Raw genomic sequence first — 18,630 nt, 5'->3', positions numbered from 1 at the left:
CATGTACGAAAATTCCATCCATAATTCGAAGGACTCGCTATAACCATGGCTGCCAGGTTGCAATTCTAAATATATCGGTTGGTCAGCCACCATATGCATTCGTGTGTTTGTGGTGGTCGGTACAATTTTTACAGTGTGAGTTCGAACATAATGTCGCTGCATCCAAAATTGTCCGAACGCAAGACGCTTATAAATTATTCACTCGCAAGTTATCAACGGTACATCAATCAGCTTAACCAAATAAGCATTCGACACACATGAGACAGCGTATTGTGTGTACACCTATGCATGTATGTACTTGGCTTTTGGAAGCGAGAATGAGTCAGGTGCGGAAAAGAGAGAGACAATGTACCTAATGAAGAAACAATTTTTAAAAAAAAAAAAAACGCAATTTTCAACAATCAAAGGTTGATAAATATTTAAATAAAAAAAATACTTCATTGAGATTCCAAAATGATTTTACGATGACTAAATACTAACTAACTAACTAACCATCACGCCGCTTCCCCGCAGGGGTAGGCAGAGAGAATAGAGCGCCACACCACTCTGTCCTTGCAAACATTCTTCGCCTCTTCCACGTTCATGCATCTCCTCATACATACCGACTCATACGTTACGACTCCTAACCTGACCACTTTCAAGTATTTGGCATACCTCATCGTGCCATGTTTTTCTCGGTCTTCCTCTGCTCCTTTTCCCAATTACATTCGCCTCATAAATTTGTTTTACCGTTCTTTCCTCACTCACTCGCTCTACATGTCCAAACCATCTCAACACACCTTTCTTAATTTTATCGATAGTGCTTATCTCAGCTTTGCATTCCTTCCTTATTTCACTATTCGCACATCTATCATACATCGTTTTGTCGCACATTCTTCTGAGAGATCGCATTTCGACTGCATTCAGTCTACTTTCATCCTTCGTTTGCCAACTCCTTGTTTCACTTCCATACATTAGAGTTGGAACCAGGACTCCGTTGTGCACTGCCAGTTTAGCTTCCGCTGATAGGTTTTTATTTGCTATAACTGATTTCAGTGCACCGTTTACTTTGTTCCCAGCATTCACTCTCTTTTCTATGTCTTTATCAGTCTTTCCATCCCTAGAAAACATACTACCCAAATACACGAAATCATCTACCTGTTCCAAATCTGACTAAATACAACACCTAACAATACCATTAGAACTACAAATTTTTATTCAAGTTTTACTTAGTAAATACCACTATTTCTTAAAATCTACTCGGTTGTCCAAACTCAAAACACAGTAAGGGACATTTTTTTGTAGTACGTTTTTTTTTTGCATTTTAGGACTAAGTAGATTCTATTTAGTCCAAAAATGCAAAAAAAAACGTACTACAAAAAATGTCCCTTACTGTGTTTGAAGTTTGGACAGCCGTACTGTGCCACGTGTTTCGATGCATTCCGCATCATTTTCAAACACCGTATGGTTTGGTTTCAAATACGGCGTTTGAAAATGATGCGGAATGCATCGAAACACGTGTCACAGTAGATTTTAAGAAATAGTGGTATTTACTAAGTAAAACTTTTATTGAAAATGGATAGATTTTACCACAAAGTGACTGCCGAATCAATTCATGAAAGAATCACAAATATTTGTGAACCAACCATATATTTCAATGATATAAAAAATTCATTGAAATATATATATTTCTAAAAATTAAAAATTTTAGAATTCTAAAAAAAAATCCTTAGAGTCAAGTTCTCTCTTCTTTGACCTGACAACGCCCAACTATTTAACAAACTTGATCGTGCCATGCTCGGTCTTCCTCTGCTTCTAATTATAACCAACCACATTCGCCATTCGAGTGAAGAAAGAATAGCAAAACAATTCGATGAGGCGAATTTGGTTAGAGATAGAAGCAGAAGAAGACAGAGGCAAAATTGACATGATTTCAAATACTTGGGGCGGGGTAAGGTCAGGAGTCGGAATAATCGAAGGATATGTATGAGTAGATGCAAGAATGTGGAAGAGGCGAAGATTATTTGAGGACAGATTGGGGTGGCGTTCTATACTCTCTGTCTACCTCTGCAGAAGCGGCGTGATGGATAATTAGTGAGTTAGCATTTAACCCTTAATTACTCGCACGAAAAAAATACATAACTGCTTATTATTTATTAAATATAATAAATAATAAACCCTTATCCGCACCCCAATGGTGCATAGGGCACTGCGTCATATAAACGCAGAGTTATCTTGATCGTTTACACATGAAGGAAAGGTGATAGGCCCTCCTCTTCAGGTACCAGTCCAGGGCAATATTGAATAAATATTACAGTGAAAAAAACACTTATATTTATTTGACCCCTCTGGGAATCGAACCCGGGACCTCCAGAACGGTAGCCGAGCGTGCTGATCATTACACTACGGAGGCGGAGGCGAATTAAATATATAAGATAATAAAACTTGCTTATTATTAAATTGCTTTATTGATTTTATCATATTTAAAAGAAATAATAAAATATCAAATGCGAAGCAGAAAATGCTTCATTTTTTTATGCGAAATTGCTTTGACCCCATGCGACTAATTAAGGGTTAAGGGCCATATATCAGTAAAAAAAATATCTGTAAGTGTCACAAAGATTGATATGCGTCAAGAGTGACGAATTTTAAATTTGGAACGGCGCGATTTGAAATTCGAATCGCGTTTTCGATTTTTAAACGCGGCGCATGCGCCGTATGCGAACCCATCCTAAAGAAATTCCTTGCCATAATTACAATTTAAAAATAATATTTTTTGCAATGGCATCATCGACCGATCGATCAGATCATATAATATGCACAGGTTTATAGTTCATTTTCCAAAATACATCGCTCACTCCTTTCAACAACGTCATATATAAAAAAAAAACATTATTTTTCAGGAGATCGTTTTGAGAGTTTAAGAATATAATAAAATGTATTAAAAATAATAATCAAGCCACTTATTGAACTTTTTACTGTGCAACAGATATTTTTAGGTAAAACCTGAAGGTTTTTTCTCCATTTGAAAAATATATCATATTTAAAAAAAAATATATTTAACAATACCCTTTCTTCAAAATGCAAAAACAGCACTTTCTGCCCTGTAGCGGGTAAATATTAAGTTAAAAATATGCCGCTTTTGCTGGGATATAGTACATTTTCTGGGCATTCCGAACATGCACAACTGAAAATTGACGATTTTTTATATATGACGTTGTTGAAAGGAGTGAGCGATATACGTAAATATTAAGGGGTGCTCGCAAATATAGAATTCAGTACGCGACTGGTTGCACGGGAGCCGCACGTGTCTTCGCACACATTTTTTTCTTAAATACGTTTTGGAATTTCAGTTTTTAGAATATACTCGTACATTGAAAAATATTTTTTATCATTTTTAAAACATTTTTTTAAAGAAAAAACATAATATGTATATGTATTTCGAAGAAAAGCCTATTTTCATGATGCGGGCTACCGATTAAGAAAATCTGGGTTTTTCTTTACATTTATTGCACTATTGAGCTTTAAAAAAACAATACATGTAGGTAATTTTCAGTGCCCTATGGATCATTGGCAGTGGCGTGCACAGAGAATAAATTAGGGTAGGCAGTAAGGTAAGCTGGAAGGTCACAATAGACCTAATATGGCCGCAGTGACATAAGGGATGCAAGATCCCTTGACCCCAAAACAAAAAAACAAAAAGGTAAGCTGGTACTACTTAGTAAGGTAGAGTAGGTACTGCATGCATTTTATGTGTCACACGGGTAAGTTAGGATAGGCACTGCTTTTCTGCCCATATGGAAGACTCGCCCCTGATCATTGGGTATAACTACCGGAATGGCTTGCCGCCTTTTTGTTTACCTCATTGGTCACACAATATCCCAGTTAGTTTTGTTTTTAACCTAAACTCGTTGGTTGGTCCGTTATGCCATAACTGTTAACCGCTCTCGCTGTCCGGCGCTGAAAGCAATATGAAAATGTATGTCAGCTATGCACGTTAGGTACTAGCTGTTCGACGTTCAATATCATCCCAGGCATAGTCCCCGCGGGGGTAGGCAGAGAGAATAGAACGCCACACCACTCGGCCTTTGCAAACCTTACACATTAATGCATCTCTTCGTTGTTTTTTTACATCTCAACATAGATGAAGAAGAATATGGAAGTCTGGTATGATGAAGATATTCTTCTTCATCGTCTGCTCTGGCACAAGCTCTTTAAATGCCCAGACTTTTACGTTCATATTTATTTATTTATTCATTTAAACTTCATGTTCAGACAAGAAGTTAGTAGGTACATTGGCGGGCTTATTGCTAAAAATTAATAACCTCCATCCAACCATACACAGACTAGTGATATTGGTCAAAACCTTTGATACCATATATAGCTGTTTGCAATCAGAGGGTAGATAGTACTTTATTTTATTCATTCATTCAAACCCTTATGCGCACCTCAATGTGCATAGGGCACTGCATCATATGAACGCAGTGTTATCTTGATCGTTAACACATGAAGGAAAGGTGATCAGCCCTCCGATTCCGGTACCAGTCCAGGGTAATACGTATAATAAATGTATATATGAAATGAATATGTATATTGAATGTATCTATGTATTATGAAAATAATAAAAAAATAAAATAAAAAATAAATAAAATAAAAATAAAATAAAAAAAATAAAAAATTGATTAAATTTAAAAGTGAAAAAAATCACATATTTATTTGACCCCCCCCCTGGGAATCGAACCCGGGACCTTCAGTATGGTAGCCGAGCGTGCTGACCATTACACTACGGAGGCTACTTTATTTAGTAGTATATTTATGTCAATATTATTATTTTTTTAAATAACTAGAATAATAATATGTGGAGAAAATCCAGATTTGTGGAGAATATCCAGATTTGTGAAGAAGTATCTGGACATACCAATTTTTTTACCAGTATTCTCGGAGGGTCGATGTACAGATTAGTCGAATAAAAAGTGGTCGATTTTTTGCAGTACGTGGGAGTCGAACCAGTACACGAGCGGCCGCCTGAGTGCAGCCCATAACCGGGTTACACGAGTTAATATTCAAATATACATATTAATTGGAGTGATGTGTTTAGCATTAGGCGACCAGTGAAGCAGATCACCATTCCTCGTTCAGACACGATCACGCAGTAAATACGGACAAGTATAGACACACATAAGCATAATATGCTAGAAACCGATAACGATTACTATCTGCCTACTGCATGACGTCAAACAGTCGTCTCCCCCTCAACTCCGTACCTGATTCTACTATCTTTGCCTTCCTTGTCTTCATAAATATACAACGCTTATTTCATCATTCATACTGGAACATATCGAAATTGGTTTTTTTTCTTCCGTTTTTACAAGCACTATACTGAAAATACTGAAAACCAGGGGCGTGCATTCCATATAGGCAGAAAACCAGTGCCACTTTAAAAAACATTTATAAAACTGTTGTTAACTGAATGTATGAAAAATGAAAAGAATCTGAAAGAATTTAAAAGTAAGTGTTTTGTTTAGTGTAAGAAGATATAAATATATATTTATATGATGTACATTAGGTGTAAATAATAGTTTGTATTAGTTGTAATATAAGCTAACAAAATATATTTTTTTAAATAAAATAAAAACTATGGCTTACTGCCTTCAGCCTTACATTCTTTTCGAATATAATTATTTTTTATTCTTATTCAGTTGTTCAACGATTTTCCACACATTATTCTGAGGGTATGCATTTCAACAGCATTCCCTCTGCTTCCATCCTTCCTTGGCAAATTCCATGTAATAATAACTAAACTAACTAACTAACTAACTAGCTAACCATCATCACTTCCCCGCAGGGGAAGGCAGAGTGAATAGAGCGCCACACCACTCTGTCCTTGTAAACATTCTTCGCCTCTTTCACGTTCATGCATCTCCTCATACACAGCCGCCGATTGTTACGACTCTAATAATAATGTCCAATAATATAAAAAAAAAAAATATATATATATATATATATATATATATATATATATATATATATATATATATATATATATATATATATATATATATATATATATATATATATATATATATATATATATATATATATATATATATATATATATATATATATATATATATATATATATATATATATATATATATATATATATATAAATCTGCCATTCGAACTTCTTTCCTACATAGTAAATAAACAAATAAATGTATAATTGCATTTGAATGCTTTAAATAGTCTGAATCCCACTCGTATAAGTTTTAATAAGTGTGTGATTACATTTTTTCCAGAATTTACGGCCATTTTCATGTTAATTCCCAAACAAATTACTCCGCTAACGACCATGAGAACATCGCATGGCCAAGAACAGGTACAAGATGGCGCGGCGTTAGCGAGAATGGATGCCTCTGGAAACAATGAAATACAAAGTATACCTAATTACCATGGAAAATACGACAGCGATTGTTCATCTCGTACAATCCTATCCGCAGACAGATGATGTGTATTATTTACGTCCGGTTTTTAATTTTCAGTGTCAAGGTTTCTACTACGGTTGGGAAAATTCGCCGAAAGAATTGTTCGAATTTGACGTTCTTCGAAAAAAAAATACCTAAAGTTACAGAAATCACAAAAAAACTATATCATCACGCCGCTTCCCCTCAGAGACAGGCAGAGAGAATTTCAAAGAAAAATCAGACTTTGAAAAGAGGCTTAGCCTCTTCCACATTTATGCAATATCCTCGAACATTACAGCCTACATTTCCCACATCATTCAGATATCACTCACTCCTTTCAACAACGTCATATTAAAAAAAATCGACAATTATCAGTTGTGCATGTTTTCGGAATGCCCAGAAAATGTACTATATCCCAGCAAATGCGGCATATTTTAAACATGATATTTACCCGCTACAGGACAGAAAGTGTAATTTTTGCATTTTGAAGAAAAGGTAATGTTTAATTATTTTTTTAAATATACTAAATATTTTTCAAATGGGTAAAAAACATTCAGGTTGTACCTAAAAATATCTGTTTCACAGCAAAAACTTTAATAAGTGGCTTGATATTTATTTTTAATACATTTTATTATATTTATAAGCTTTAAAAACGATCTCCTGAAAAATCAAGTTTTTTTTATATATGACGTTGTTGAAAGGAGTGAGCGATATGTGGGAATGGAAATAAGGGAGGAACGTAGGAAGAACGGCAAGACATTGAAATAGTAGAGACAGGTAGGGTACTCGAGGTTACATACTTTTTTTTCCGTACTCGCACGAGCTTGTGTCACTTGGACATGGTGCTTGGTAATTATTTATTAATATTTGTTAAAATGCATTGCGACAAGTGTTTCGATTAATTCAGCATTTGTATCAAACACCGTAATACATCGGAACACGTGTTACAATAGATTTTACGAAATGGTAATATTTACAAGGTTAAATATATATTAAAAATGGATAGATATTAATTGCCAAAAAGCATGCCGAATCATAATCCATGAAAAAAATAAGTAAACTAGATATTTTCTTTTTAAATATAAAAATAATAAAAAAAATCGAAGAATTGTCCGACTTAGTGAGAATAAAAACAAACAAAAAAAATGGAATGAAATTTCAGTTACGAATTCCCACCGGCATTAGGCCGATTTCACATTCGCAGTTTCGCCGCGAATACTTAACATAGTATTCGGTATTCCATACCGCCTTATCACCGCACCGATGTGACAGCAGATATGCACATCACACTGTTTATTAGAGTCGCGGCGCGTGAGAATACCTCTGCGACAGGTGAAATCCGACGTCTTTAGGTCGGGAAACAGCTTTCTACCCCAACCGACAAACGAATAATAAAGTTTTTACCATGTGAAAATGCCGACGATGTTAAATACGCATTTAGAAATAAAGAAAAACAATTATTTCACCGCGTCATCTAAACTATTGTACAATGGGAGACGATGAAATTCCAGAGTAAGAAGATATTTACCATGGGTGAATGCCATTAAAGTATTTCTCTACAACATTTTGAGTGAGTCCAAATACTTGTTCACAAATCTGGACTATCTCCAATTATAGGAGTTATTTTTCATATTATTTTTAGACATCTCATCAAAGATGAAGAAGAATATGGTTATATATTACCTAAATTGATTTATATATATATATATATATATATATATATATATATATATATATATATATATATATATATATATATATATATATATATATATATATATATATATATATATATATATATATATATATATATATATATATATATATATATAGATATAGAACTTCCAAGAATTCGAGTAGTGTGGTTGTCAATAATGGGTAGAATTGCTGAATGTTATACGTGTGTAAAGCGATCACTTAAACCAGCCAGACGGATAAAGGAACAGACAGATCCGATGATCTATAAGAAGAAAGAATAAGCGGGAGAAGTTCTTCTTAGAACCTTTCTGCATTGCTCTTCTTCTTCTTCTTCTAACCCTCATACGCACCCTATGGTACATAGGGCACTTAATTAGAGTTACACATATAAAACTTGATCGTTAATTATACGAATGTTATTTATTTTGAGTGCGATTTGATCGCAGCGCCACCGACCGGCACCCGTGTGAAAGCGAAATAACAGTTCCCACAGTGCGACGGTCACTAGAGACGACTCTACGCTACATTTGGAGGAATTAGGTTACGGAATAACGCCGCGCCGACGTGATTCTAATGTTTTGATTGTTTTATTTTTTGTTTGTTTGTGGTAGCCTCACCCAGAGAGGGAGATAGAGACCTTATCAAAAGAGAGGCGGGTGAACAGAATCCCAGACAGGAAAAAAAACTAGAAAATAGCGTACTTTTAATCAAATTGGAAATACATAGATGCCAATACGAAACTTCATAGTGGGTCAAATAACATTAATAATGGTAAAAAAAATCTTCAAACCCTGATCCGCACCTCAATGGTGCATAGGGCACTGCATCATATAAACGCAGTGTTATCTTGATCGTTAACACATGAAGTAAAGGTGATCAGCCCTCCGATTCAGGTACCAGTCCAGGGTAATATTGAATAAATATTAGAGTGAAAAAATTAATTATATTTATTTTACCCCCCCCTTGGGAATCGAACCCGGGACCTCCAGAACGGTAGCCGAGCGTGCTGACCAATACACTGCGGAGGCGGACAAAATTTAAAATTTTATTTTTAAAATATCGATTATTTTCGAGACGATTTAACGGTCTGACTCCAAGAGTTTACGCATTTCTGGAAGCCTGGGTGTTACAGGCATCTATAGTACTTAAGGTAGAGGAAAGGCAATTGATATGGTATGGGCTAATAGGACGCAGAGAACCTGATCATATTGTGAACCAGGCAATCGCCATGGATCTTCCTCGAAAGACATCTAGAGGAAGACCAAAAAATCATGGATGCTGCAGAAAGATAACATGATACGAAGGCATGGCCTAGGTGACGTTGTCCATGACAGAAGGACCTACAGCCTGAGGACGAGGAGAGCAGACCCAAACGGTCTGCAAAGACGGTAAGTTGTGATGGACCAAGAAAGAAGAAGATAATGGACAACACAATGCAGCACCTTGCATAAAGAAAACACCCTTATGACGCAGCACATTTGATCAAACGATCATTTAGAAATCACAAGGTGCCATTCTCCAGTGTATAATTAAATAAATATAAGAAACAAAATCACTTATAATTTTGACGCCTCTTGGAATCAGACCCGGAACCTCTGGCACGGACGCCAAGCACGCTAACTACTACACTATGAAGGCCGATATTATTAAAAAAAAAATTAAATGATAAAAAATCTTAGTTAGCATCACACACGTTAAAGCAACAATATGTAAAACAGTGTATGGTACTTACTCCATATCGCAATTAGAGTGAAAAGTCATTTCCAAGAAGGAAAATCAAATGCATAAATTACAAAACGTACTTACAAACGTAGCTATGAAGCCATCGAAAGGTTATATGATCGTATTCTCGTGAGATGGTTTGAACACGTGGAACTACCGAGTGAGAAAAACACGATAAAACAAATTTATGAGGCGAATGTAGATGAAGATAGGAGCAGAGGAAGATCGAGGAAAACCCGACATGATCAAGTATGTCAAATACTTGAAAGTGGTCTTTTTTTAAGTCGGAATAATCGACGAGTGTTTATGAGGAGATGTATGAATGTGCATTGTTTGCATAAACAGAGTGGTGTGACGTACTATTATCTCTGCCTGCCCCTGCGGGGAAGCGTGATGGTCAGTTAGTCAGCTCTAGATGTGTAGCTCCTTTATCGATAGCATGAATGTATAAATATTTCCATACCATCGCACAGTGGAGTCACGCGAAATTAGCAGTGCCAAGTGCCAAGGCGGTGAGTAGCCAAACACTCTCATGGCACTGTTTGATGCCATAGTATTATAATCAGCTCGCCGGACCGGTAATTACGAATGCACGTGGAAAGTGTGCCGAAATTAAACAAAACAAAGGAAAAAAATCATTATTGTCTTTACAAATTGGATGCGAAATTTCTAATTACGAATAACCGGATTGAAAATCAACGCGACCAAATTTACCGATCAAATCGTGTTGCTGCGCAAAAAATCGGTAAAAACGTTAATTAAAAACCCGAAATAACGGTTATTACTGGAACAATTACGCTATTTTCAGGCGTAAAAACCGTATACATTAATTAATGGTATGAGATTTTCAAATTGGATGAAAAAATGATCGAGAGATTATAAAAAACGGAATAATTTATTGATTTGGCATTCACTTTGTGAATAACAAGATCAATATAATAATTAAACATTTGTATAAGACCACTTTTTAGTTTGTTAATTTAAACACGACTAGTTTCAAGAACTACATATGTCCTCATCAACAGAATATATTTTCACCTGTCGATCAGAGCATCTGTAGTTCTCGAAACTAGTCGTGTTTTCATTGAAACTGCAAATAATTTACCCAACATAATTTTTGATGTTTAATTTTTTTTAAATTTTAACAAGGCAAAAATCTTGAAAATTATCAATAATCTATTTTTAGGAGTTTACAAAAAAATGGTACGTGCTGATACTTATTTTATTGATAATAAAAGAAATAAGATAGTGAAGATTATCGAAATATGTATGAAAGATTCTTTTATAGATCTAATTGTATTGCTCGTTTGACCTCGGCTCGTAACGCATGTCTGTATTGAAAACTATAGTGCATGTTGGTCTTCGGGTCGACCAAAAATCGCATGTGTTAGACATTTTGTGTAGTTTTGAGTGTGTAAATTGTGCTATGGTGGTGAAGGGTAGTATTGTTTGCATGCTGTGTTAGTGATTGTCCTGACGAAGAGACGGGTACGTCTCGAAACCGGTAGACATAAAAATCTCGGTGAGTGGTTATATACTAATATTATTAACATTTTTGTAAAAAAAAAAGTAAAAATGACTAACCACGAAGTAAATGCTTTAAATATTAATAATATTGAGAATAATATATGAAAAATTTTAGAATTCCAAACAATAAAAAAAATATTTAAAAAAAAAACATTGCTTATATATGAATTTGACTTTATAGTAAATTCACTTTTTATTCTGTGTAAGAAGATCAATATATTTTTTTAAAATCATAATATGGTAAACAACAACAAAAACACAACATAAACTTATGTTCAAAATAAAGTATAAATATTGAATACTATTTTCAAGTTAGCCTAAGTGGCTTGCGTTTGCAAATAGGAATCAAGTTGTGTCAGAGTGGGGTCCGCGACACCAACCACCCGACTCAAAATAAGTTACACGTCGTGGTTCTAGTGTTAGACCATGATAAGTAAAAAAACATTTTTTAATTACCTCGAAACCATTTTCAGTTGCAATTATCGTAAACTATGGCTGCTATCATAATAATAAATGCAAAAATTAAAAGAGGATGTTGTTATTTCGTAGCCATCGCATCAAGTATGGAAAATGACGTAAATTTAATTAAAATACCACTGATTAGATTGCCACAAAATAAGTTATTTTATTATACTTATATATACCATAACAACTTAACAGCTTTTTCGCTTTTATTTTATTTGACCATTGACCGGATTTCTTCGTTTCCAACATCATCAGACTGTCGATGTCGGTAACGATGAAAACCGGCCACGGATCGAAAAAAAATTATTTTATTATCTAAAACGCACTTCCACCAAGAAATGTCGATATAAAACTAAATTCTAAGAAAGATGTATTTTCTTATCAATATTTGTTGCATGAGATATGTAATTTATTTTTAATGGTCGTATTAGAAATAAACGATATTTGTCCTCATTTAAACTATTATTTTTATCCTGTAAAATATGAAATTAGGTACCGAAATTTAAAAAATAACATCGATTAAATGTTCCTTTTTTCAAATCATGAATTTTTGTCCTTCGACAAATCCGTTGACACCACAGTGCGAATAATTCGCCGAATAAAGTCTATTTTTTTTTTTTTTATGATAAACAAAAGTACAAACGCACTGAAAACGGGCGAAGTTATAGTTGTAAATTGGAAAGTTTTCGCGGCGATTTCCCGCCGGTGGCGGTGTGCGGACGGGCGTGCGCGCGCGCCGACTCGCAGGTGGCTACTGGCGCCCATGCAGCCAGCAGCCAGCAGCCAGCAGCCTGCAGCCGAGTCCAGGTCGGCGGGGCAGGTACCGCGAGTACCTACTCGGCTGTCCAAATTTAAAACGCAGTAAGGGACATTTTTTTGTAGCACGTTTTTTTTTGCATTTATGGATTAAGTAGACTCTACTTAGTCCAAAAATGGAAAAAAACGTACTACAAAAAAAATGTCCCTTACTGTGTTTTATATTTGGACAGCTGTACTCACTCTACTTTGCAACCAAATATCATCTCATACTGTCCAATAATGACCCTATAATGAATCCATCGTACGGGCTCACGACTTTGTATGTATTGAATTAGCTAAGTTACATATTTACTTCAGCCCTTCTTGTGTCCAGTATTGAACAGAGGCCTCCCTTTTGGACTTTCACAGTTCTCTGCGCCCTGTTCTAGGCCTCCAGTCTAGCACCGCACTCGTCCATCTATCCTCAGACATGCGTGGCACATCGCTCACTCCTTTCAAGAACGTCATAAATCAAAAAACTTGATTTTTCAGGAGAACGTTTTTTAAGTTAAAAAATATAATACAATGTATTCAAAATAAATATCAAGCAACTTTCTGATCTTTTTACTGTGCAACAGATCTTTCAAGGTAAAACCTGAAGGTTTTTTCTCCATTTGAAAAATATCAAGTTTATTTTTAAAAAATAATAAAACAAAACTTTTTCTTCAAAATGCAAAAACAACCGTTTCTGCCCTGTAGCGGGTAAATATTAAGTTAAAATTTTGCCGCTTTTGCTGGGATATAATACATTTTCTGGGCTTTCCGAAAACATGCACAACGGAAAATTGACGATTTTGGACGACCAGTCCAGGGTAATATTAAATAAATATTACAGTGTAAAATTATTTTCACCCCCCCCCCCCCTGGGAATCGAACCTGGGACTACAAGCTAAACACGCTAACCATTACACCACGGAGGTGGACATAGAATGAGATATATACTGAGCTAATAACAAAGTCATTTTTTGAGTTATTAAATTATTTCGATAGATTCAAATAAAGTCATTTGTTGCTGCCGGAATGATTGCTTCCCTCATCCCACTCACGACACGACAGACGCGCAATACTACGCACTAAGCGGGCGGCGAGGCGCGCACGTCTAAAGGCACCTTTTATTACCATGCGTGTCGCAAAGCAAAAAAATGTTAATTTGAATAACGTATTAATGATAATGTTCCAGTCGGGCGAGACAGGCACTCCGCACACACGGCTTGCAGTGGATGCTTCGGTAAAAGTCGATATGCAGATCGGGCTGTAATACAACACCGCAGTTTCACTATCGATCAACGCATTCCTCAGCCTCGGAGATCTCGATCGATCGACGAGGCAGTTACTAAATAAATATAAATAAAAATGTAAATATTCGTATATTCAAAACCCCCTAAAGTTATTCATATAATAATAATAAAACCCTTATCCGCACCCCAATGGTGCATAGGCCACTGCTTCATATAAACGCAGTGTTATCTCGATCGTTTACACATGAAGGAAAGGTGATCAGCCCTCCACTTCAGGTACCAGTCCAGTGTAATATTGAATAAATATTAGAGTGAAAAAATCACTTATATTTATTAAACCCCCCTGGGAATCGAACCCGGGACCTCCAGAACGGTAGCCGAGCGTGCTGACCATTACACTACGGAGGCGGACAAATATATTATTATATTATTACTGTCTTCATACGTCTGACACATTACTATTTACTATCTATCATTAGAACCCTAACTGTCCATCGAACCTCCTCCTTCTACCTCCTTCCCTAAACTCCCGTTTTCCTTTGCCCTCCTTATTATCATATTTTGTAATTTATGTTTTTTTAAATGTTCAAGTACTATCTACCCTCTGATTGCAAACAGCTACATAAGGCATTTTGAGTGTGTCCAAATACTTGTTCACAAAATCTGGATTATCTCCAATTACAGGAGTTATCAAATATTTGATAAACTTTATCATGCCAAGTTTTCCCCGGTCTTCTCCAGCTCTTATTTCCTACTTTATACAAAATATTTTTTCAAAAGCTTTTTAACCGCAATGGCTAGACCATCTGTTGAACGCAACAGCAATGTTAAGCATTGCTCATGGCGGACAGCGTGCTTCTTGAAGACGATGTCATTACATTTTCAATCTTTTCGATAATCCCTGACCGTAGGCCGGTATTTTCACAGAAGGCTTGTAATGGTGGCTGCGCAATTATGGGCACTTCCCGCGCGCCCTACCCACCGCACTGCGGTCGCAGAGCACGACCACAGGCGGGGCGTAATGCCGGACCGATTCCTCGGACCAAATCGCCCGTGAATGGACCGACCTCTTCCGGATATCACTGCGTCGGGTTTATTAAACGCAACACAACTACACATCTAACCGTCACGCCGCTCTCCGCAGGGGTAGGCAGAGAGAGGAGGACGCCACACCACCCTTCAGATTGAATGACTTTTTATGAATTTCTATTGTTCCGAAATGTTGCAGTTTACGGCTTTTCGTATTAATAATAATAAAACCCTTACCGCACCCCAATGGTGCATAGGCCACTGCTTCATATAAACGCAGTGTTATCTCGATCGTTTACACATGAAGGAAAGGTGATCAGCCCTCCACTTCAGGTACCAGTCCAGTGTAATATTGAATAAATATTAGAGTGAAAAAATCACTTATATTTATTAAACCCCCCTGGGAATCGAACCCGGGACCTCCAGAACGGTAGCCGAGCATGCTGACCATTACACTACGGAGGCGGACATTTCGTATTAATTATTTTTATTATTTCTACGCTATTGTGGTTAAATATGTGATCATTATCTATCAAATGGTTAGCGAATTCAGAAAAATTATTATTTCTCAAACATAATTTCATGTTCCGGTGTTTGAAAAGGATGCGGAATGCATCGAAACACGTGTCACACGAGATTTTAAGAAATAGTGGTATTTACTAAGTAAAAAATTGAATTAAAAATATATAGTTTTACTACTTATTCGTACGATGAATTCTTTCTTACTTGGTAACATTTTACTAGATATTTCGAATAATATATTTTTACTAGGTAATTCGAATTATAAAATCTCACTAGGTAAAGTTTTGTTAGGTAAATAAACGGTTAATTCTAACTGGACAACGTTTTACTTGGAAATTCGATAATAATTTCTTACTTCGTGAAGTTTTACTTGGTAATTCAAATGACAAACTCTCACTAAGGAAATGAATATGATAATTTAATTGATTGTAAAAAGTTTCATGAAAAAATGCGTGTCGTATTTTTCTTTGGTAATTTACTGGCTAAATTGACATATCGCTCACTCCTTTCAAGAACGTCATAAATCAAAAATCGTCAATTTTCAGTTGTGCATGTTTTCGGAATGCCCAAAAAATGAACTATATCCCAGCAAAAGAGGCATATTTTTAACTTAATATTTACTCGCTACAGGGCAGAAAGTGTTGTTTTTGCATTTTGAAGAAATTGTATTTTTTAATTATTATTTTAAATATACTTAATATTTTTCAAATGGAGAAAAAACCGTCCGGTTTACCTAAAAAGATCTGTTGCACAATAAAAAGTTCAGTAAGTGGCTTGATATTTATTTTTAATACATTTCATTATATTCTTAAACTTTAAAAACGATCTCCTGAAAAATCAAGTTTTTTGATTTATGACGTTCTTGAAAGGAGTGAGCGATATGTGTATCGTGTAGAGAAGTAACCAAGTGAATAATTGGGATAATTATAACAGTACAATATTCGCGAATCAATCATTTCTCGCAAACATAATGACACCACACATCGCTCACTCCTTTCGACAACGTCATATATCAGAATACGTCAATTTTCAGTAGTGCAAGTTTTCGGAATGCCTAAACAATGTACTAAATCCCAGCAAAGGCGGCATATTTTTAACTTTATATTTACCCGCTACAGGGCAGAAAGTGTTGTTTTGGCATTTTTCAGAAAAGGTATTGTTAAATTATTTTTTTAAATATACTAAATATTTTTCAAATGGAGAAAAAAACCTTCAGGTTTTACCTAAAAAGATCTGCTGCACAGTAAAAAGTTTAATAAGTGGCTTGATATTCATTTTTAATACATTTTATTATATTCTTAAACTTTAAAAACGATCTCCCGAAAAATCAAGTTTTTTGATATATGACGTTGTTGAAAGGAGTGAGCGACATTACGAGAGTGTTATGAATTTCATATTCCATTTTGTCACTCTTATTGGTGGAAAGGCTGCGTGGAAAATAGGCCCGAACATGGCGACAGAATGCGCAGTGGCTTAACCATTAAGAGTGCTCAAAATCGATATATCGACTTTGGTATGTCGTACCCAAAAGCGCGATCGTCGATATATCGACGATGACTTTTAATACCATATCCTTACCCTTTTACTCCCTTCCTCACACACACACACTCACATTCTTTTATTTCATTTTTAATGTCTTGTTATTTTTGTTCGTTATTATAACTTAAATGTGGAATTGTGTAATTGGCTTTATTTTTATTAATGAAACTATTTTTTATTATATACTTTTACTAAATGCAAAGCTGTACAATTCCCGAAAAAATAAAAAATAAAAAACGCCAGTGTATTTTGGCAGTCGAGATGGGAGGTTGTGTCGCAGCATGGGCGGTTCTAAAGTTCTGATATATAAATAATATTCACAGATACACAAATTTAACCAAGTTTTAGAGAAAAATAGAAGTACATTTAAAAAATTTAAATAAAACTACTGTTTTTGCCTCACAAAGCCCACTATTTGAAATGGAACATTTTTGTAAAAAAATCATCATTAAATTTTAGCATACATATTATAAGAAATCTCAGCGCTAAAGCGGTGAAGGTTAGGTAGCTGTCATATCACGGGCTAAATCAGGCAAAAACTCACCAGCATCACCTATAGGTGCCAGCCGCGTATGTGTCTTGTTCGGCAAATGGCTCTAGATGCCGAGCGCGGAGAAAGAGATAGCAGTATACGTATGAAGGTATGAGCTCACCTGGCTGAGGCCGATCCGGTACATGGAGGCGTCCAGGTCGATGGAGTGGAGCATCTCCTCCACGGCCCGGCGCTGCTCGTCCTGCGGCAGGGCGGCCAGCGAGGGCGGGCAGGCCGCGCCCTCGCCGCTCTCCAGCACGGGCAGCGCCAGCAGGCGGAACCTAGACAGAGATATACTCTACCGATATGCTTGGGATATTACTACCCTTCAATGAAACCCTAAGGGCGTTTATCCACTACACGGAATTTTACTATCCGACATGTCAGTTAGCGTTTTAACTCTTACCACTCTGCAGGCCGGACATTCTGGCCCGTATGATTCTAGTAGGCAGCTCCGTGGGCCACAATGTCTGGCCCGGCGCAGGTATAACTTTAATCATTGATTTCTCTATCACCCAAGTATAATATTTGAGATAAATGCGGTTGATCGTCGCAACATATTGAATTAACCAACATTTCTTCAATAAGACTTTCCATTGCTTATATATAATCTAGGAAAAATAGATTTTCATTTTGGGTGATTGGGATGATATTTGTCATCCGCTAATATTTTTTGGGACAGTCAGTCGTTATCCTTCATTTATGACGGTTCTCCAAGGATACTCCCACTTCTTGGTTTTGTGGAGCTATTATATTTAAAAAATTTGTGATATTAGTATTAGTAGTTAAAATAACAGAAATTGCATTTTATGTGTTTATAATAAATATTTTATAGTTAATCCACCATGGAAAACGATGAAAGTTACACATTCAAGTTCAGTTATAAAAACGAAGGGTCATACAAATTGCCCGACAGAGTGTCCCAAAATTAGGGAACCAAAATATTTATTTTAATGGTAGAAAAACGTCACATTTTTTCGATCAGAGTAGCTGATCAGCTATGAGAAAAAATGGTCAGAGTGGAAAAGGTTGAAACAATGATTGACTTGTGCTTTTGTCCATCTTTCTTCGGATCGGAGCTCTTGATCGGTGCGTGAACACGTTGCGCGTAAACTCG

At 35.9% G+C, this 18,630-nt stretch overlaps 1 protein-coding gene across 4 annotated transcripts in view; it reads right to left on the bottom strand.

Annotated features, from left to right (window-relative positions):
• Mhcl (Myosin heavy chain-like) overlaps nt 1-18,630 on the bottom strand; it is a 186,636-nt gene that overhangs the window by 55,770 nt on the left and 112,236 nt on the right. For all 4 annotated transcript variants that reach the window (XM_088256444.1, XM_088256445.1, XM_088256446.1 and 1 more), the window contains one exon: nt 17,635-17,794. In XM_088256444.1, coding sequence (XP_088112570.1) covers nt 17,635-17,794 — 160 coding nt within the window. The remainder of the gene's footprint in view (nt 1-17,634; nt 17,795-18,630) is intronic.

Source organism: Brachycentrus maculatus, unplaced genomic scaffold, assembly GCF_059751285.1.
Source record: "Brachycentrus maculatus isolate JH-2025_06_01 unplaced genomic scaffold, ASM5975128v1 h1tg000061l, whole genome shotgun sequence".
Classification (NCBI taxonomy): domain Eukaryota; kingdom Metazoa; phylum Arthropoda; class Insecta; order Trichoptera; family Brachycentridae; genus Brachycentrus; species Brachycentrus maculatus.
Note: the sequence above shows the minus strand (reverse complement) of the source record. Positions and strands in the feature narration are given on the sequence as shown.